This window comes from Lygodium microphyllum, chromosome 20 (assembly GCF_053477565.2).
Source record: "Lygodium microphyllum isolate KBCC chromosome 20, Lygodium_microphyllum_v1.1.10, whole genome shotgun sequence".
Lineage (NCBI taxonomy): Eukaryota > Viridiplantae > Streptophyta > Polypodiopsida > Schizaeales > Lygodiaceae > Lygodium > Lygodium microphyllum.
The window spans coordinates 76,522,290-76,545,109 of record NC_141154.1 but is presented as its reverse complement, the minus strand read 5'-3'; the positions used below and the strand labels follow the sequence as shown (position 1 = coordinate 76,545,109).

The 22,820-nt window shown below is 40.1% G+C and overlaps 1 protein-coding gene across 3 annotated transcripts in view; it reads left to right on the top strand.

Annotated features, from left to right (window-relative positions):
* Positions 1–5,493: 5,493 nt before the first annotated feature.
* LOC148019048 (glucose-1-phosphate adenylyltransferase large subunit 3, chloroplastic/amyloplastic-like) overlaps positions 5,494–22,820 on the top strand; it is a 35,008-nt gene continuing 17,681 nt past the window's right edge. For 2 of the 3 annotated variants that reach the window (XR_015695070.1, XM_087701603.1), the window contains exons 1-6: positions 5,494–6,048; positions 7,156–7,269; positions 7,356–7,529; positions 8,696–8,788; positions 10,392–10,475; positions 10,618–10,673. Coding sequence is in view for 2 of the 3 variants with exons in the window: in XM_087701603.1 (XP_087557729.1) it covers positions 5,809–6,048; positions 7,156–7,269; positions 7,356–7,529; positions 8,696–8,788; positions 10,392–10,475; positions 10,618–10,673 (761 nt within the window). In the remaining variant the exon portion in view is untranslated. The remainder of the gene's footprint in view (positions 6,049–7,155; positions 7,270–7,355; positions 7,530–8,695; positions 8,789–10,391; positions 10,476–10,617; positions 10,674–22,820) is intronic. The other variant, XM_087701604.1, reaches the window with a different exon arrangement.

The following is a 22,820-nucleotide window of genomic DNA, read 5'->3' as shown; positions in this document are numbered from 1 at the left end:
GCAATAATCAGTTGGGTTGAAAACATGGCAACAAGGCCCCAAGGTGAGTATATGCCAGCAATAATTCCATCTCATCACATTTAACATAGATCTCATCATTCACATCCACAAAGAGTCATATCCAAACATCATAATTTCTAGCAACTTGTATATTTTTCATTAGCACCAACTAGCTTTTAACAACAATACCATTGCATAATCTCTAGCTTTGGAAATAGGAACAAGGTACTATTTATAGAAGCAACCACCATGTCTACTTTATTCTTTGTCTAAGATGTTTCCACTTTTGCGAGGGACCAAGCACCTCTTTTGAGACATTGTCTAATACCTTCTTATGAACAATTATTTAGCCCTAGTCAAGCAAATAATCCATGAACTAGTTTAGGCCTCTTCCCCTTGTATTAATGGTATACTAAATGGCTCCAAGAACACTTTGCATTGAAGTGTGTGAATGGATGATTAGTTAGGGTAAAGGGGCCAATAGATTGTCATCTAACAATCCTCCATTATAAATTTTTTTTCAAGTGAGTTGCATAAATGGTTTTTAATAGTCAAACTATTTATATTATATAGAGCTCAAAGAAAAAATATTGGGATATTTTGATATTTTTATCAAGTAGCCTTAGTTACAAACGGAAGGTTCATAAAAGAGGGGCAGTGAGGGGCCAATAGAGTGACACTCGAGGATGCACTGCTTAAGGGTTTTACAAAATCTAAAATATAAAATTTTTTACATGGCTCAAGTGTTTGACTTAGGTTAAGCTCATATGTAATTTAAAAGAATCATATTATATTGTTAAGCAACTAAAAAAGCCACATCTTTCTTGTAAAACTGTCACTCAATTGGGGTAGGGTGTGTTTTCCTTTTGGAGGGCACTACTTTATTGGCCCCTTTACCCTATTCCCTATATATATATATATATATATATATATATATAAACCTTCCCTATAGTAGGTGTTATTGTTACTCCATTTGGTAACAACCAATCCAACTTAGGAATATCGATTTCAACAAGGTTTAGTGGGTTTGCATGCTAAAGTACTAGGGTAGTTTCCTTTTCTCTCCCTTCTCTTGGCATCATGGTTTGCAAGGAGAAGTCACCTAATCAATTTAGCTCATTTCCTAGTATTCTTGGTGCACACATGAGTTTGGTAGCTTCCCAAGCTAGGCTTAGAAGGTCATGTGTGCATAACTCCTAATATCCCTAAGGTCAAAACCTTTAAAGTAGTAGGGTACAATATTCCCTTCAAGGTGCCTCTACCTATTGCTAAGAACCAAACAAGGAACCTTGCCCAAACTTTAAACATCAAATGCCCATACATACTCACCTTTACCTATTAAAGGGGAGCATCAACTACACTTCTAAGTTCATCAACTTAGCAAATCAATAAAAAGTTGTCTTGTATGGCTTAGGCCTAGTTGCTTCCAGTAGATGGTATAACTTTTTGTAACTTAATACATTGTGAGAATGCATTAAAAAAAGAAGAGACCCTTTTATTTCAAGAAGTCATTACACTAAGGGTTGAGTGTCAAGTAAAATCTTAATTTGACCTAATCTATAATTATGTTCTTGTACACAAATAAGGAGGTAGAATAACAAGTACACTAGTGCTCCAAGATGGGACCCACGCAAGCGCAAGTCATTAGGCTCTCTCTCTCTCTCTCTCTCTCTCTCTCTAAATCCCAAAACACTACATCATTCCTAAAATCCCCTTACACTTCTAAGTCACCTTGGGCTTACAAATGTTTGCAATCAAGGACCATGTTGACAGTAATTAAACTAAGGAAGAGACTTATACACATGTATAATTCTCTCCATCAAACGTATTAATACTTGTCTCTCCATCAATTGTAACCTAGTTTATTTTTAATAGTTGAGAGAGAGAGAGAGAGAGAGAGAGAGAGAGAGAGAGAGAGAGAGAGAGAGAGAGAGAGAGAGAGAGAGAGAGAGAGAGAGAGAGAGAGAGAGAGAGTGTGTGTGTGTGTGTGTGTGTGTGTGTGCATGTGTGTGTAATAACCATTGTGAGAATCTAATTCATGTTGCATGTGTGCTATACTTATATGGAGAGAGTTCTCTCCCCCTATCTAGTGTATGTAATTTGCAAGACTTAAGCAAATGTTAAATAAAGTGCAACTTGAATTATAAAGCTAAGAAGGTACATGACCTAAACATGCCCATTAAAGAAGTTACTCTAGCACGTTATTAGTAGAGGTAATACGCTTCACTACATAATTACATTCCTACTAACATATAAAAGTACCATGAGTGTGAATTTTTCATTAATATAGCATGTTAAATCAATCCCTAGCATGCTTTTCTTTTGTTTCAACACTTAATTTTATGCAATAGAGACCTCCTCTTTCATTCTCTCTCCATGTCATAATGTCCACAAAATACATTAACGCACTTTAACATGATGATGGGAAGGGATGAAGAGATGGCAAGAATGGGGATATCTACATAGTTGTACAAAATAAAAGATAAAACAAAATGAAAAGGGGACCATTAGGGTGAAAAATATCTCAAGAACTTTAAAACTTGACCTTTGAGATTTTGGTCAAACACACACATTGCATTCACATTGTCTCCAATTGCATTGTTAAAGCACATAAATTCCATCATTGTTCTATTTCACACATTCATGTATGCAATCAAGGCATCCACAGTTAATATACACATAAATGGAACCAAAGCCATCTTACAATGTGTCTACCCTAACTTTACTAACTTGTCCCTCATACGATAGTAGCTTCAATGTTTCCTTTTCCTACCTCGTAAAATAAAGGAGAAGGGGTAGGGGTGGAGGTTGGGAAGCAAAAAATGGAGAAAGGGCTCTCAAATAGCTCCTCTTCCTTCTATCTTGCACACGAGCATGCACAGAGAGAGAGAGAGAGAGAGAGAGAGAGAGAGAGAGAGAGAGAGAGAGAGAGAGAGAGAGAGAGAGAGAGAGAGAGAGAGAGAGAGAGAGAGAGAGAGAGAGAGAGAGAGAGAGAGAGAGAGAGAGAGAGAGAGAGAGAGAGAGAGAGAGAGCTCATCCATTGCAATGATTGTAAGGGAGAGGTGATCTCATTTGCATGATGAGGCAACCCAAGGATCAAGGCTAAGTTGGTAGTAGTTGTGGATTGTTTGCTTTCTTTGGCGGGGGGGGGGGGGGGAAGGAGATGATAGCAAGACATACATGGAAAGAACTCAGAGGTTACACTTGTCATGCAATTGAGGTGTTCACCAAGGTGTTGGAAAAAGGCATTTGTGAAGGGGAGGTGGACTCACGAGGAAGTGTTGTAGAGGATGAGACAGCTCTGTTAGCACATGTACTTGAGGAAAGTTGGGTGTCTCTACCTATCATAACCACGTGGATTGCATCTTGTAATTGACCTTTTCAACTTATTATCATTGTAAAAGTTAATATGGTTATTTGTGTTCTCTAGCACTTCCTATGCATTGGCCTTGTGTGTGCCTTGCCTTGTTGTTGTGTTGATGCAACCTAATACAAAATTATGATGCTAGATAGGAATTTATATCGAGTAGAGAGAAGCTCTTCTGGGATGAGCATATTACGTGACAAATTGAGCAACGGGCCTTCAAAGCTATCGAGGATTACAATGCACATGCTCATGAGATCTAACATGCAATTGATGGCTCTACATGTGTGTTAGAGGCTATAGTTTGCAAGCAAGTACACAAGTGTTATAGGTGCGATAGGTGCTGCACATGACACATGGAACTATGTGTGTTAGAAGTTGCAAGCATGACAAGAAGCTTTATGGGCATATTAGACTTGGATTGTTGTGTAGTCTTACAGCTTGTGTCCTTGGCAAGTTTGTCCAAGAGGAAGTTATTGACTACATACAAATTTGCATGTAGGCAAGAGTACACTTAGGTAGGATGCGAAATGTCACATCAGCCACCAAGAAGACTAAGTATGGACATGCCACAAACAATTTGAGAAACACTGATGTGATTATGATAATACTGAAGGATTGTTGCTCAAGAAGAGATAGGGATGGGGAAGACAAATGGGTTGAGAGAGAGAGAGAGAGAGAGAGAGAGAGAGAGAGAGAGAGAGAGAGAGAGAGAGAGAGAGAGAGAGAGAGAGAGAGAGAGAGAGAGAGAGAGAGAGAGAGAGAGAGAGTTTTGACTACAAACAAATTTGCACATAGGCAAGAGTACACCTAGGTAGGCTGTGAAACGTCACATCAGCCACCAAGAAGACTGAGTATGGACATGCCACAAATTATGTGAGAAACATGGATGTGATTATGATAATGCCGAAGGATTGTTGTTCAAGAAGAGATAGGGATGGGGAAGATAAACGGGCAGAGAGAGAGAGAGAGAGAGAGAGAGAGAGAGAGAGAGAGAGAGAGAGAGAGAGAGAGAGAGAGAGAGAGAGAGAGAGAGAGAGAGAGAGAGAGAGAGAGAGAGAGAGAGAGAGAGAGAGAGAGAGAGAGAGAGAGGCGCTCTCGAGTCTTAAGTATCAAGAAGAGGCTTCCACAGATTTTTAGTGCTTGTCACCCTCCCCACACAATGAGGCTTTTCCCACATTCATCTCGACTTCACCACACTGAGGTCTTCACCATCGATTTGAGAAGTCTTGTGCATGTCTAGCATCAGTGCCTTCTTCCACCCCACCTCTTGATTTGTCCTCGAGTGGCAGCAATGATGGACGTTGAGGTTTTGGTGGGGTGGAAGGTGGGATGGAAGAGAGAGAGAGAGAGAGAGAGAGAGAGAGAGAGAGAGAGAGAGAGAGAGAGAGAGAGAGAGAGAGAGAGAGAGAGAGAGAGAGAGAGAGAGAGAGAGAGAGAGAGAGAGAGAGAGAGAGAGAGAGAGAGAGAGAGAGAGAGATTAACATCACTCACATGCGTGCCAAGTGGGAGGGGAGAGAATGTGTGAGAGAGAGAGAGAGAGAGAGAGAGAGAGAGAGAGAGAGAGAGAGAGAGAGAGAGAGAGAGAGAGAGAGAGAGAGAGAGAGAGAGAGAGAGAGAGAGAGAGAGAGAGATGAGTTGCATTTTCTCTCAAGACTCCTAGAATGGTGCCACATAGGATTTTGCGAGGTCCAGTGATAGGCTCGGTAGATCTCAAAATAAGAGATAATATGTATACATTATAGTGCTTAGTGAGTAACGGTTTGTGCGTGGTGTGTAATGGGCCTTCCTAGTTGTATCATACTTTAGGCACTTGATATACAACATAGGAAAGAGCTTTTGTGTCAGCCTCCTTTTCCATCAACCTGATTGCGAAAGGGTGTTTGCATATGCCCCAAGATGCTAGAACCTTAGTAGATCTTTATATTCGGAAATATTAAAACAGCGTGACAGCACCTTCGAAGTTCAAACCACAAAAAATACAAGTTTCGCGGGAGAAAAATTGGAGAAAAATTGGAGAAAAAGAGGAGAAAATTGGAGAGGATCTTGTGAAGGACTGCAAAAGGAGCCCAGGCACGGACAAAAGAACGCCAGCCATTCGATGGGCGAAATGGACGCCTGGGATTGAGGATAGAGCGAGCTGGCCTTTTCCACCGAAGAAGCTTGGGCTTGTGAAGTGCACAGTTCGGGGTTATGCATCGCCACCAACAAAAAACCCGACAGAAGAGAGAGAGAGAGGGACAGAAGCGGACTGATCAAAATACAGTATATTTTCTTCTCTGATTGGCGTAGCTATGGCGTAACGACACCCTAGCCGTCTCCATTTGCTCATTCGTCCAGTGTTTCACTTGCGACCTGCCTTTCAAGCTTTTCTTTTCACTTGCAAAAACTGCCCGACTTTCAAAGCATTCCTTTCGAACTCCGAACTTGCTGCCTTTCTTGCCATGGCTACAGACTCCCTCGTCTTGTCGTCCTCTTTCATCTGCACTTCTGGCTGCACGTCTTCATCTTCCGCCACGTCTTCTTCCTCTTCTTCTTCCTTTCTTGGCACTGGCATCCTCGGTGGCTCTCACCACCGCTTCTGCTTGGCTGCTTCGCCTTCCTCCTGCGGCCAGTATCGCCAGCAGCAATGGCAATGTCGCGCCTCTACCTCTGTTTTGTCCGACGTCGCTCAGCCGCTAACGGTGAGTTAATTATCCTCGCTATGTCCGTGCTATTTTTCAAGCCTTAGTTCTCACATTTGTTTTATGCCTATTTCGATTGGTACGTTTACAACTTCTCGTTAATAGTCTGTCAATCCTCGATCAGAAACTGTACTAGCACCGTATGGCCCTTGCTTCGTGCATTACTAGATCGGTCAATGGCAATCGCAAGTCGCAGCTCATCGGTTGCAAACTTGTAGCTTTGAGAGACGAGCCCCACGGTTGGTAATTTGTGCCTTGTGCAGGCCCTTCGAGAGAGGAGCTCCTTGGTCGAAAATTTGTGCTTCCTACAGGGCCCAGGCTTTTGAAATGCAAACTTACGTTTTCCGAGAATGCTGGCCTATTGCTGCAATTATGTTTGAGTCAGGAAAATAGTTTTGCGAGTTTCTCCTAATTATTGATGCGGAATCCCTGCCTTTTGAGCGTATCAGACCAAGCGGCAATTGCTCGTAATTATGTATACGAAGTAAAGCCTCAATGTGTATGGCTGGCCAAATTTAGAATCCGATACGTTGGCTTGCACGTGTGCAGTTCTTCTGTCTTCGTTCTATTGCCCGAACTATGTATAGGAAGTGGCTAAAACTCAAACATTTTCTTCAACCAAGATCCGGTGAAATAAATATTAACCAGACCTGCTTTCGATTCACCGATGTAACGTTCCTTCGTGGTTGAGGGTTATAGCCACCTATAGCCTACTTTGGTGGATTAGTCTCTTGTTCACACTTTTAACCTCAATTTGGATCGTCACCGTTAGTTGTACAAGCAATGGAAGTGGTTTTGTTCTTGGTTGTATATCAATGGCGCCATTATTCACTTAGGAACTATCAAGTCTGTTTTTCTTTCCCGTAATGGATGAGCTTCAGATTTCTTACATATTCGCCCTGATCGTAGCGATACGACACGGCTTCACAGGTCACAACTCTGTTTAGACAAGTAATCAACGCTAACTGAAAAGAGTATACAATCGAAGGACAGAGATGCGGACAGTTTCGGATTGCAATGTTTTAGTTGATTGAGGCTTTCATGGTAATTCATGTTGTTCACAACATCGAGGATCGCAGCTAATCTTATAAGGGTTGCTGCATGCAGGTTCCTGCCGTGGAGAAACCTCGCGCAGACCCCCGGACTGTGGTTTCCATTATTCTAGGTGGAGGAGCTGGAACTCGACTGTTTCCTCTAACAAAGCGACGTGCAAAACCAGCAGTATAGTTCTGCCTCATAAGCTATCGTGAACTTGATTATTGGTAGTTTGTCCCATGAGCTTTTCTAACGTTTTGATGTATGGTTAGGTACCTATCGGTGGTGCGTACAGGCTTATAGATGTACCTATGAGTAACTGTATCAATTGTGGCATCAACAAAGTTTTCATTCTTACCCAGTTCAACTCAGCTTCTCTTAATCGACATCTTGCTCGAACATACAATTTTGGCAATGGTGTCAACTTTGGTGATGGCTTTGTGGAGGTAACCGCTCCAGACCTTACACTCAGAACTTATTGTATGGAGTACATGATTCAAAGAGAGTTAGATGGTTATTTAAGTGGTACCTGTCTGCAGTCGATTGAGCATAGGTTGAGTGTGTAGCACACACACTTGCAGAATGCCGGTCCATTCGTAGTTAACTGGTAGTGGGTATATAGATGATTTTGTAGGTATGCTGTAGGTTTTAAGTGCTGGTACCTGGTTAGATTGTCTGAAGGTTTCCAAGAATGTAGGTTTTAACTGCTGCTGCTGCTGCAGGTGGTTAGATTGTTTAAAGATTTGCAAGTATGTATCTGTGTCTAGTTGCATAGCTTGTCGCATTCTTTTGTTGTACTTGTAACATGCCTTTAATTCAAAGGGATTGTTATTCGTGCTAAGACATAAATATTTGTGAGTGTGGTTTATAGTAGGTTATGGTCTGCGATGATCTGTCTGCTTCTAGTTGCATAGCTCTGAATCTTGCATTCTTTTGTTGTACTTGTAACATGTGTTAAATCTAAGGGAGTGCCATGCTATCACACAAATCTGCATTTTCTGAGTGTGGGTGTCCTTACATAAATGATGATCAACTACATTATGGTTTTCAAGAATGCATCTGTTTCGAGTGTGGTTATCCTTTACATGAATGATGATTACACTAGTGTTTTCTGCTGAGGGGGGATTCAGAATTTTATTTCTATTCATTGTAACTTGGAGTCCTGGCAGCCACATGTTGTGGCAGCCTCTTTTCCATTCTTAGAAGCCTTGTTCTGTGGAAATTTTGATTGTCAGATGCAAACTTTATATGCTTGACTGGTGCATGTGTCTAATCTGCATCATCAGTCTTCTTGTTCTGTGATTTGAAGGTAGCCTGGAGTTTTGGGATTGGTCTGCATCAGTCTATTGACCTCATGTTGTACGGTTGCAGCACTGTAGGTCTGTAGAACTGTTGCAAACATCTGTATAGGCAATCGAATTTATGCAGATGCTAAAATGCAGTGGATCATGACTTGTCTGAGCAAACTTTGCACAGTTGATTTAGATATGAAAGAGTTGTCACGGTTTGGATGCCTGCTATTATTGTGACAATTACACATGTTTCCCATGGAAGCCTCAGTACTGCATTTTCTTGTGGTATTTGAAACTGACAAGATGACAGACATGATCAGGTATTGGCAGCTACACAAAGACCTGGAGAAGCGGGAATGAACTGGTTTCAGGGTACTGCTGATGCTGTGCGGCAGTTCACATGGCTCTTTGAGGTGACTATCAGAGGTCTTCTGAGCCGATTGCACAGATTTGACTTCCTATAAGCTAATCATACTAATAAAGAGTCCAACCCATGGGTCTTGTGAAGTCTAAAGTCATCTGTGATGCTTTTGAAAAATTTCAATGCCTTAAAGTGTATAATAATCCTTACCAATGTGGGGCTAAATCTCAAAGACTCTTGCTTATCTTGTAAGTGCTTTTAGAAGTCTAAAGGCATCTGTGATGCTATTGGAAATTTTCAATGCCTTAAAGTGTATATTAATCCTTACCAATGTGGGGCTAAATCTCAAAGACTCTTGCTTATCTTGTAAGTGCTTTTAGAAGTCTAAAGGCATCTGTGATGCTATTGGAAAATTTCAATGCCTTAAAGTGTATAATAGTCCTTACCAATGTGGGGCTAAATCTCAAAGACTTTGCTTATCTTGTAAGTGCTTTTAGAAGCTTTATACAGCCAAGCCAGAAGTGCCTATATTTGGTACAACTCTTGTAGATGTGATAAGTTAGGATGTGTGAGAAATGATACCACTACTGAGCTCACAGTGGGCACACTTTCATGTGCTAATTTGTAGTTAACTCTTGGTGACATAGTCAGGTTTAGGAACTGTAATGAAAATTGTGATTTCCAAAATAAGCAGCAGGAGAATAGATGTATAACTCATCGCAAACCAACAATTTACCCTTGAAGTGTTCAAAAAACTGTATACACATAACTGCAAATTTATACTCTTCATGTATATTAATCTTCATATAGTAAACACTCAATTGTTAATCACCTGGTGAAATGTTTGTATTTGCTGTGAGTTATGTGTGATGTCTCCTGAGGAGCGGATTGTCTAGTACGTGCAATTTGTTAGATGCTTGATGAACACTCACTCTGCTGTGACTTGTATGTGTGATGTCTTGTAAGAAGCCAATTGTGATAAGACGAGTTGTGTGTTGTTGTGAGAAATGGATTGTAAGATGCCCTGTGATACTTGATGAATACTCATCTCTGCTGTGACTTATAAGTATGATGTCTTGTGGGAAGGGGATTGTTATAAGAAAGAGATTGTGTGTTATCTAGAGAAATGACTGTGATGCTCTGTAAAGAGTGATGTTAGTGACTTGTGAGGATGGTTGTGATGGTAATAATGGCTAGAAACTTAATTTTAGCAGATTACAAGGTTTTCATTATCATGTCAATCTGCTTGTGTCATAATGATATTAAACGATCACATCTGAGGTGTTCATCGTTTTTGGATATTGATGGTCTGCTTAACCTATTTGTTGGTACAGCAATTTTTTTTGAAAATGTGAATGTGTGTGCTCGAAGATATCAAGCACCTATCAAAGTGGTTTACTATCTCTTGTCTATCTTAAATACTAGATGTTTGTTCAGTTTTGTCAGCTGTTTTCCTCATGTCCTTATCATGTTGCCATATAGATAATGGGTTAAAAATGCAGTACAATGCGGGTCTAAAATTCAATTATTATTGCAGAAAGTTGGTCTATTGTCAAGGTCTGATGGCTGTATATTTATCAGAAATGAATGTGATTTTTTGTTGTTCTTTTGATCTTGTCTTTGTTGCACTCATAAATTTCACTTTGTTTATGTAGGATGCTAAAAATGCAGACATTGAACATGTTCTCATTCTTTCTGGTGATCATCTGTATCGGATGGACTACATGGACTTTGTGCAGGTTAGCTTCTTTTCTTTTTGGGGGGTGGGGCAACTTTGGCATGGCCTATATTTCCTTTAGTTAGAAGTTCGTGATGGTTGCTAATGGTGTGTGATGAATAATGTTTCCTGATAATAATGCCTATTTTGTGTTCGTTTTGCAGAAGCATAAGGATAGTGATGCTGATATAACAATATCTTGCGTGCCTATTGATGACAGGTAAGCTACGTACATACCTGCCCTGCTATAGTGACTTCTGTTGAAGTGTGCCTAAAGCACTCTTTCTGTCTCATCGGTCATTTGGCTGTGCAGTTATCTCAGTAGTCTGAGATGCTTTAGTTAGTGCATGATGACATGAATTCTTGGACCAACCATCTGTTGCTTTATATGTAGCAGGGTTGCTTGGTCCAGGTTTCAATGACTGCAGAGCGTTGGTTGCACTTGTAACTCAAAGAAAATGAGCACTGAAGAATGAATAATAAATGAGCACAATGCTCAATGCAGTAAACACACTATTGAAGAGTGAATACAAAACCTTGGAACCCCTAATCTTAGAATCGAGTAGGGCAGAGATGAGCTGGAGAGTTTTTTGTACTATGAACAGACCCTGAAGTGCAATAGGTAGCCTTTGTAAGCAGTCAGCACCTACAAACACAGATCTGATAGTTTGGATCAGACTGAAAGTGGCAGTTGCAGCAGGGCAGCTTGTGCGGGAGGTGAAAATGGGAGGGCAGTAGTTGGAAAAGCAGACCAGCCTGCAAAACACAAGGGTCGACAGCAAACTGAGAGTGCCATGACAGCAGACAGCTGCAAAGGCAGCTCTTTGGGGCCGCACTTGACAATCGCATGCTATGAAAACCTCCGGACTGAGCTGAACGACAGTTGACTGCAGCAAATGCAGGTGTTAAAGGCTTCAGAACAGGCTGCAGATGGTGGGGGACAACTGCCAAGGGTGCACCTCAGCTGGGCAGGCTGGATATGCAGTCCACAAATTGAGATGTCCTCCTTGCGGGGTGTAGACAGCAGTGGAACAGGGCGCAAGCTGATCGGGTGTGTGTAGATGTGCAAAAACAAGGACGAGGCTGAGTGGTGGGCAGTCTTCTATTTATAGATGTGGATCCTTCCAAAATTAGGGTTTTGGCTTATCGGACACAGACATTCTCTAGTAAAGTTTGGTAATTTACAGTTTTGGGACTCTTTTTAAGAGCTAATTGAATGTTTTAAGCTTGCAATGCACTTCGTGGCTCAACATCGGTCTTGATTGTTGGCAATTTTGGATGCTTAGGGATATTTATAATACTTTCAAGAAGAGGTCACTTTTTTGACTGTTCAACACAGGTTCCACCCTTCCCATAGAAGCATACAAGTACTGGAAAGGTCATTTGTCACCAATGAGAGCATCCTTGCCATGCGCCAACTTGTCTCCGCAACATCTTCATTAATTTCATTGCCTACTCCTTGAGCAACTGTTTAGTTGTTCCTCACTCAACCGTCTTGTCTTAAGACATGGATAAGCCTGTTCAAATGCTTTTTGACAACAACTGTCATAGGTTCAATCCACATTTTAAAGGTTTAGAAGTTTGCTTGCACTTCAGGATCACACCTTGGGTGTGACATTAATGTGACATTAAAGTGATATTTAATGTGACATTAAGGTCACAAACATTGAATGTGACATTAAAGTGACATTTAATGTGACATTAAGGTAAATCAAGGGGAACATGCACGAGGATGAGCGTCCGGGCTCTTGGGCGCCCGAACGGGGTTAAGGGGAGCCTAGAACTGAAGAGAGTCCAAGAATAGTAGGACTCACTAAGGTTTGACGGCTGGCAATCGGATCACGATGGTCTGGCCAGCAAAATACTAGGCAAGGCTGGGAGGTGAAAGGAATCACTCGTGCTCATCCATCCCGACTGTTTTCTTCGGACTTATAGTCTTCTTATTCTGAGTCATTTGACATTGGTATCAGAGCTGACGGGTTTAGCCGTGAAGGATCCGTGGAGTTCTTCTACGAAAAGGCAGTCGATGGTTTCAGTCGTCCCGCTATTCATTCAGTCGACGGGTTTCATTCGTCACGCTAATCATTTCAGTCGACGGGTCTTGCCTCGTCGACCCGTGAAGGATCCGTGAAGCCGCTGGTCAAACACTTGGTGACATGTCACGTAAAACTTGACGTGACGATTATCTACGTCATGTATTAAAAGGCGGGGAAGATATCTTTTATAAAAAAAACGCCGTATGCTGGATCGTGCGCCGCCGAATCCTGGTTCACGCCCGTCTGTAAACGCACCAACGGATCACACATTCTTTTCCCTTTTCGCAGGCTGAAGCTGAAGCTATTTTCTGATGTGTGTCTGATCAGTCGACTGTACGTTTGGAATTTTTCTTATCAGCCTCGACTGCACTTGCATCACAAGTACAAGCTCAGCAGAGAGCAAGTTCAGGAAAGGGGCATTGATGGCCTGCGTGATTATTAAAGAAGGGGGCTGAATACTAGTCGTTTCTGCAAAGAAGCTCCATTTCCTGCATGACCGACTTTGTTCAGGCGATAAAATTTGTTCCTTACTCTTCGGGTTTATTTACAAACCAGCAACAACTGCCTGCCATTAAAATCAGGGAAGTACTTTACTTTGTATGCAAATTTCTTATCTTTGCTTTCCAATTCCAGTGTATTAATGGCAGAAAAAGGGAAAAAGAGAGTAATGGAAGGTTCTAGTTTTGGGGACCACCCTATGGCAGATCCCCATGAACCAGAAATGCAAGAAGAACAGTGGGAAGAATTTTTTGCTACACGAGAGCAATTTGATGATCTTACTGCTCGTGTGCAAGCTCAGGGGGTTCAAATGGAATTTTTAACCCAAACACTCACTGAAATAAAATCTCAATTAACTTTATTATTAGAAAGAGATAAAAATAAGATAGAAATCTCGGATGTCCCATCTTCATCGAAAGATTTAGATGTGACTACGCGAGATCCTAAGGAACCCCACCATAAATTGAGGGATAATCAAGTTCTAAAGGATATGAAACCACCTCAGTTTCACGGGGAGGAAAAATATAGAAATAAAGATACAATCTTTAATTTCCTCCAAAAATGGGAAGATTTACATAAACTTAAGAATACCCCACCACATCTCCAAGCACTGGAGGCTAGTTTAACTTTGGGGCCCAAAGCATATAAGTGGTGGCGAACTTTAAAGGAGGCAAATAAAATACTTGAAACTTGGGCTCAATTTGAATCCGTCTTTTTGAAAGAATTCCTTCCTGAAAATGAAATGGAAAGAAATTGGGAAGATTGGGATTATGTCAGACAAAAGGGAAGACCCCTGCTGACATATCTGGAGGAATATCGTGAGATAATTCTCAAATTGGAAGGAATAGATGAATTTCAAAAGACAAGAGGATTTATTAGGGGACTAGACAAAGCTTGTAAAAAGGAAGTAAAAAGGAGTTCACCTAAGACGCTGGAAGATGCAATAAAATTTGCATTAATTCATGAAGATAGTATGCGTCCAGGTACACTCACTAGTCTCACTGATACGGAGCCCAAGTCTAAGGAATTGGAAACCTCAAAATTTGTGGGCAAATTTAAAAGGAAAATGCCATTCTTTAAGGGTAAAAAACAACCTTTTGAAAAGAAACCATATGTGAGGCTAAAGTTAAGTCCTGATGACTTTGATAAGGCCCAAAAAGAAAAGTTGTGTTTCAATTGCCTATCCCCTAACCATGCTGCTTGGAATTGCCCTCAAAAGAAAAAGGGGGAAGACAAAGGAAAGGATAAGGACCGGGCAAGGGAAAAGAAAAACAAATCCATGTAGTGCAGACCTTAGAATTAAAGGGGCATGAAAAGTACAAATCTTTAGAGGTCTTGCATATGGATGTACAACATAAGTGTTGCATGGCAACTTCTATGTGGCAGCCTAATTTTGGGCCACATGATTTACTTAAGAGTACATGGATTGATAGTTGGAAAGAGGGTTAGAGTCATGATTGATGACTTTGCCACACATAATTTAATAAATTATGCACTTGTCAAAAAATTGAAACTTCCCCAACAAAAGAGTGGACATCAATATGTTGTTCGTATGTTGCAAGGCCAAGACAATAAAATATGGGATACAATGGTATCCAATTTGGAAATTGAGATTCAAGGATATAAAGATAAACTTGATTTCCAAATTATGAACATGGAAAGAGCTGATATTGCTCTAGGGAGGGAGTGGCTATGGGGATTGGAACCATCCTTAAAACGTAGTTATCACCATAATACACTGGAATTTGAAAGGGATGGTAAGACTTTTGTCATTCAAGGTGAACATGAAGTATCTGATAATCCTTTGCTGTGTGTTCTACTGAAGTTCAGAAGCTGATAAAGAAGGAAGTTTGTGAGGTATATATGTTATGGTCTCTTCCTGTATAGAACACTTTTACTTTCTGTAATATAAAGCAACAATTTTCTTATGTTTGTGAGTTGAATGTTAATAATGAATTAAGTAGTTTGTTAGATGATTTTAAAGATGTGTTTCCTTCAGATTTACCAAGTGGCCTTCCACCAGATAGGGGTGATATAAATCACCCAATTGACATAAATAAGGATACACACCCTATTTCTAAACCACCGTATAGGTTAAGTGAAACACAGCATCAAGAAGTTGAAAGACAAATTAAGAATTACCTTGATAAAGGGTTTATACAACCGAGTAATTCACCTTGGGCTTCACTAATTTTATTGGTAAAGAAAAAAGATGGTTCTATGCGACTTTGTGTTGACTATAGAGCACTTAATAAAATAACGGTGAAGAATAAATTTCCTATGCCCAGAATGGAAGATCTTTTTGATCAATTGCAAGGGGCAAAATTCTTCACAAAGATAGATTTAAGATCAGGTTATCACCAAGTAAGAATTAAGGCACAAGATGTTCCCAAGACAGCATTTCGTACTAGATACGGGCATTATGATTTTTTGGTTATGCCTTTTGGCCTCACTAATGCACCAGCTACCTTTATGAAGCCGATGAATAGTGTTTTACGGCCCTATCTAGGACTTTTTGTAGTAGTCTTCTTGGATGATATCTTGATCTTTAGTAAATCAAGAGAAGAACATTTAGAACACTTACAATTAGTATTCCAACTGTTAAGAACACATTCCCTTTATGCGAAGAAAACTAAATGTAAATTCTTTGCACAAGAAGTCAAATATCTGGGGCATATTATCTCGAAAGAGGGAATAAACATGGATCCAGAAAAAGTAAGGGCAATTATTGAATGGCCACCTCCAGGGAACCTGGAAGAGCTGCAGATCTTCCTAGGTTTATCTGGATTTTATCGTAGATTCATTCGAGATTATGCCAAAATAGCTGTTCCAATGACAGGCCAACTTAAAGGGAAAGGAAAAAGGTTTAATTGGCGAACAGACCAAAATGAAAGTTTTCAAAAACTTAAGGTAGCTATTGCTACAGCTCCAGTATTATTAATTGTGGATCCCAATAAACCGTTTGTGGTTGAAGTTGATGCCAGTGATAAGGCGATAGGCGCGGTCTTATTACAAGAAGATCGACCAGTTGCTTTTGAAAGCAAGAAATTAGATCGTGCAAAACAGAATTATTCTGTTTATGAGAGGGAGCTGTATGCAATAGTATATGCAATGAAGAAATGGAGGCACTATCTGTACGGTGCCAAACTTTTGATTTTATCGGATCATGAGTTGAGTTTTACTCAATTCACTTCCAACTTGCTTGAATCTTTAAAAGGGAATTGCCAGGTTGATCCGGCATATTCTAACATATGGGAAGCAATAAAAAATGGGGATCCAAATGAAAGTGCTTCTACTGAGGAAGAAATATTTGAGGATGTTCAATAAGGAAATGGAGCATCAGGGGTTGATCAAACTCGATTCAAGTGGAAGAATTTTACCATTGATAATGGTTATTTACTCTACAAGGGTAGGATATGTGTCCTGAAAGATACAGAAATAAGGCGCCAGATACTCTTTGAGTGTCATGATACCCCTAGCGCGGGACATCCAGGAGTTAATAAGACTTATAGTCTTATTAAAAGGCAGTTCTATTGGCCTGGAATGAATAAGGACGTCCTTGACTATGTGGTCAAATGTAATAAATGCCAGGTTAATAAAGCTGAAAGATTGAAAATGGGAGGACTTTTCCATCCACTAGAGATTCATTCGGGAAAATGGGAGAGTATCTCCATGGACTTTATTGCTGCTTTACCTAGAACACAGAGGGGGCACGACTCTGTGTGGGTGATTGTGGATAGGTTAACCAAAATGCCTAGGTTTATTCCAACTTCAATTGATGTTAAAACACCAGAATTGGCTAGATTGTTCGTAGAGAACATATACCGATTGAATGGCCTTCCGGCAAATATAGTTTCTGATCGGGATAGAAAATTTGATAGCCAATTTTGGCGTGCGGTATTTAGGAAATTGGATACTAAACTTAGCATGAGTACGGCGGATCATCCGCAAACAGATGGGCAAACTGAAAGGGTTAACCAAATTCTTGAAGATATGCTCAGGGCATATGTAAGTAAAAGGCAAACTAATTGGGAAGAGTATCTACCGATAGCAGAGTTTGCATATAATAGTGCCAAGCACTCTTCCACTGGATATAGTCCATTTATGTTAATGTATGGGTTTCAGCCTAGAGCTCCTTTTGCAGTAGGACTGCATAACGAAAAGGTTCAGGCAGCTAAAGACTTTTTGGAGGATATGAATAATATGTTAAAATTTGCTCAAGAAAATATTAAAAAGGCTCAAAACCGAGCTAGAGCATATGCAGATCCTCACCGAAGAGACATCTCCTTTGAAGAAGGAGAATTGGTCTATCTTAAGGTGTGCCTGAACAAACTAAAACTATGAAAAAGGGACAATGTCCAAAGCTTTCACCAAGGTATTGTGGTCCTTTCATAATACTTAAAAAGGTGGGAGAATTGGCTTACAAGCTCCAACTACCTGCTGGTAGTAAAATACATCTAGTTTTTCATGTAAATAAATTAAGAAAAAAGCTGGGTGATTTGGATAATCTAATCTTAAATGATGACATTGAGGAGCTATTCAATGACCAATCTAATCTACATGAACCAGAAAGAATATTAAATGTTCGTAATAGACGAACGAGGAATACTATTTATCAAATTTGGTTAAGTGGAAAGATTGTTCAGAAGAAAGCTCAACATGGGAGCGAGTAAGTACTTTAAAGAAAAGGTTTCCCGATTTACAGTTAGACCTTCCAAGTATCGTTTTCGAGGACGAAACCGATTCTTAAGGGGAAGGAAATGTGACATTAATGTGACATTAAAGTGATATTTAATGTGACATTAAGGTCTCAAACATTGAATGTGACATTAAAGTGACATTTAATGTGACATTAAGGTAAATCAAGGGGAACATGCACGAGGATGACCGTCCGGGCTCTTGGGCGCCCGAACGGGGTTAAGGGAAGCCTAGAACTGAAGAGAGTCCAAGAATAGTAGGACTCACCAAGGTTTGACGGCTGGCAATCGGATCACGATGGTCTGGCCAGCAAAATACTAGGCAAGGTTGGGAGGTGAAAGGAATCACTCGTGCTCATCCATCCCGACTGTTTTCTTCGGACTCATAGTCTTCTTCTTCTGAGTCATCTGACATTGGGTGATCGATAGGTGATTGGCAATGTGTGCCTTTCATTCTTAACTAGCTTGTTCATGTCAGAGTGCAGTGAGTGCAGAAGCGTATGGACAAAATTGAAAGACAATGAACACGAGAGAAGAGGGAGAGAGAAAAGAGACAGAAGAATGCAGAAACATGCAGTCAATGAATGCTGAAATGAAGAAGGCATACATCTAAACGACCTATTGAAGTATCTCCTCGAGCCAATCTCTCTCTTTGCCACTTGAAGACACAAGTGAGGAGGGTGCCACCTCCTGCTGCCAAAAACAATAAAATTATAAAATAATGAGTGATCAGCCTCTGGCTGCCATGTGGCACAGCCACTTGCTTGCCTCATGCTTGACTTGCCCAATAAATGATAACTGCTGGAAATGCCCCAAATTGATAGGAAAAATGCGTAACACTACTCATGAGAACTGTTTGCACCAACTATAGCCTGAGAATGCTAGTCCAAGTCACGACTTATCTCTAACACCCCTTCTTAGTTCTTAGATGCAGCACAAGGCTAAGCGATCTGGAATGCTGTCGTAGAACAATCCGAGGAAGTGCTTTCGTTAAGAAAATGGTTAGATTATCTTGTGGCTTGCAGTAAATCACATCAATAGTCTCATCCAAGATCTTTTCTCGAATGATATCGTACTGTATCTCAATAAGCTTTGACCTAGCATGAAACACAGTGTTTCGTGCCAAAGTAATGCAATTCTCATTGTTGCAATGAAGTGTCCTAGGACCTGTTTGCGGGCAACCAAACTCTTCTAGCAGCCTCCAAAGCCACACAGATTTACATGTGGTAGAAGATGCCACTCTATACTTTGCCTTTGTAGAAGAAAGGGCAACGATTGGTTGCTCCTTGCTACTTGAGATAACATCAGCATCCAAAGTAAAGCAATATCTTGGTGTCTTTTCTTGGTTACCATCTTTGACCAACCGTTGAGCTTTCACATCTTGTTGACTCCATTCCCCTCATGACTTACACAAAGAACTTGTCTCAAATTCCCATCAAGAACTCGAAAGGAATCCTTATTGAATTTGACCATGAGGCTAAGTGCACAATTCTTGCTCACTAAAAGTAAATGATATCCGAAACCCGACACATAGAAACCTTTGATGTGTGAGTATCACCATACCCATTTGGAATCAACTACATATCGACTTTGCCTTTGATGGGAATCAAAGAACTATCACCAATGAGAAATTGCCCATCCATCAAACACATACGGACAATACCATTGTAGAAGGCATCATTTGGCAAGAATCATCACTATCTACAATCCACTCGGAAGGCTATGGGGCCATCATTGCTGCATCAAAAGCCATCGGCATTGATCCTCAATCACCTGCAAATGTAGGAAAACTGTTGATGAAGGAGCAACCAGTGCTACTAAGTCCTTAGTAGATTTCTCCTTCTTGGTGTCCTTCTTGGGGCAATCCTTCTTTCAATTGCCTATCTTGCCACAAATGTAACAAGTAGACTCCTTTTCTTTGTCTTGCTTGATCTTTTTGTCCGTCTTTTCTTGTTGTTCTTCCTCTTCTTTTGAAAAGATTGGCATGTTAACGTCTCCATCTTTGGAGCGTTCTGTTCTTTGACTTGTTCATCCTAATCCAAGATCATGGGAATCAACTCCTCCCACTTAAGGGTGTCTATCTACATTGAAGTAATCAAGGTGGAGCAGAATGTAATAAATCACTGCGATAACTGCGAGAAAAAAGTTATCACCATGTCCTCTGAGGTAAGCATATTCCCTATGTTTGGACCTGCATCTACAATTTTGCCAAAACTTATTGCCATGATCCCACATGGAGACGGACTTTTTCAGATTCAATGTCTACATCTGTACCTCCAAATACATCCACTTTATCACGATCATCTGATTGTACAACTTATCCAATTCCAGCCATACATCATTAGCAACAATCAAATGCTCTATGTGGACTATCATGGCCAATATGCATGAGAGAAATGGGAACAATCAAATACACACATTCAAGTTTGTCCCAATGTGCTTGAATGTTTGCCAACTGAGCTTTCTCATCTGAAGAAAGCTTGGATAAGTCGCGAGTTATAGGACGGTCTATAGCCATGATAACGAGCTATGCCAAATCATAGGACTCCAAGATGGCAAGTATCATTATCTGCCCTATGAAACAATTCTCAAGTTTTTGATCTTGAGGAAGAGCCAATAACACGGGAAACCTTACAATCCATAATAGCCTTGAACTCCACACCGAGCTTGAAAGACATTGTCACCTAAATAACTTGCACAAAAACAAGGGCATCCCCCTCTTAACTCCAAAAATATAGCTTGCTAGGGCTTTCTTCTCTCGTCCTAACCTGCTCCAACGGCCAAAGACAATGAAAACTCATAATCTGTAGCAAAAGGCTGAAAACACAATCTTTTCTCCTTCACAAATAGCAAAAAAATCAATTACTTTGCTCCTTTCCCAAGCTTCTCCATTGTTTCAACCTTATGTCAAGATGCAACTCTCCCACTCACCCTTCAACACTAAAAACACATCCTTTTGTTGCGTTGAAATCTTCTATTTAGGTATGCCCGTGATCAATCAGCCCTTCAAACTACTCTCATACCTTGTCAAAGTACAAAAAATGCAGAAATGTATGACCAAATCGAAAGAAAGAAAGGAACAAGGGGCCCGACCAGGGGGGATTGTGTGAGTGGAGAAGGAAAGAGACAAAATGCAGATATCTGCAGTGAGAACGAACGCTGAATAGGAGAGGAGATACGTACAATAGGTTGTCGAATGTATCTCCATCGAAGATCTCTCTCAGTGTACAAATCACAACTGAGAATGACAAGGGGGCAGACCTGTCATAAACAGGCCAAAAGCAATGATAAAAAATGACCAAGCTAGCCAAAAAAAGCTAGCTGATTGTTATACAAGTAATTGCCAATAATAAAATAATAAAATAATGCTTCAAAAAAATGTTGCATGCCATGTGGCACTCTTGCTTGGCTATCCAACCCAACCTAATCTGCCTATTGTGAAAACCGCCAAACTATTGGTGACTACCCAAACTACTACAAACTGTCTAACTTGATCAAGAAATGCATAAACATGCCCTAAAATATTCACAGCATGTTTGTGTCCAAGGCATGACGAAATCTCTAACATGACATAGTGTTAAATACAAGACACCTAAGTGTGGAAGGGGTTGCTCAACAAATATGAAAGCTTTGAGCCGGTTGAAGATATATTCACCTCAACACACAGAGTCTTAGATTGTTATTATACATACAAAGTGGCTTGTTTGTCATCAAGCTTGGGTAAGCCAATGGTTGCAAACCCAACAAGTAGATGTGTATATTATGCCACCTAAACTTCTAGATTATCTTCCATCATAATGGAAAACCCTTGAAGTTCAAAACGGGTTCATTTTGTGCATTAACGGGACCCAAAATTTTGAAAAATTACTAGAAATTTTAATCGATGTAACTATCAAATCAAAGCGACTCTTATAATAATTATTTTATATCACAATTATTCATTTTTTACATTACCTAAGAATGCCACTACTTGGATTGACAAGCATACATTTACATTGAGGGGTAACTCATCTTGAATTGTAAATGCAAGGAAGAACGTGAGAATGATGATTCTTTGAACTAACCAACTCGGTCAATTTTCACCATGAAAATTAGGAGAGAGAGAGAGAGAGAGAGAGAGAGAGAGAGAGAGAGAGAGAGAGAGAGTTGACAACACGTTGAGAGGAGATTTGACCCCTCCTCTCTGACAAAGACTTATTGAAACAAACCATGGATATGAGTGACCGAATCATATACAAAAGGGTTGATTTGCTGCAATTTTAAAAATTAGGATTTTTGAAATTCTAGTTTTTGCAAACTTAATGTAGCAAGCTATTTTTTTTCTTCAGTGCTTGGATCAGATCAAGCTAAGTAAAAAGTGCTTCTTGGATGAGAGATAGATAGGAGAGTACAAAGCACATGGTTGAAATTTCAGGATGAGAGCTTATTTCAAATGAAAAGAGAGATCTTCAGTATATAGGTGTGGGGCTTGGGTGCTCAAAAGAGAAAAGTAAAGATTCTAAATGACAAGTTTTTATTGAAAATAACAAGAGTTGTCGTGTCGCAACGAGCACATCGTGTGAAAAAATCTAGAGTGTGGCTTTCTTATTGATTTAGAGGGCCAATGCCATTTTAGACATTAGTGTTAGTGTCCATGGTTTAAAATATTGGATTTTTGGACAAGTTTTAGTCAATTTTTGATATTTTAGATATTTTCTCTTGTAAAAATTCATAAAACTATAGATAACTTCTAGATTAGAATGACGTGTAAAAGAAAGCATGTAGCTTTCATGCAATTTAAGAGAATTTTATGTAAAAAGAGAGATTGGCGAAATCGCGCGACGTGAATCGGTATTTTCAAGTAGTGGACAACACTCCAAAGTGGGAGATGAAGAAGTGATTTGGCTGAAATCTGGCCAAGTGTCTTGGTATTTTACCCCTCTTTCGGAGCCAATGGAGGCATCAGATTGGCAATCTGAGTAGCATAGAGGAAGGTATTATTTTATACACGTTTTTGTCTATTAGAGTTTTATTTTCTCATAATGTAGGAATAAACTGACAGTCTTCATCTTTGTTAGTATTTTTCTATATTTACTAATTCTTTTTGGGAGTATTTCTCTATGTCTTCAATTTCTTCGAATCTTTTTTCTTTCGTCT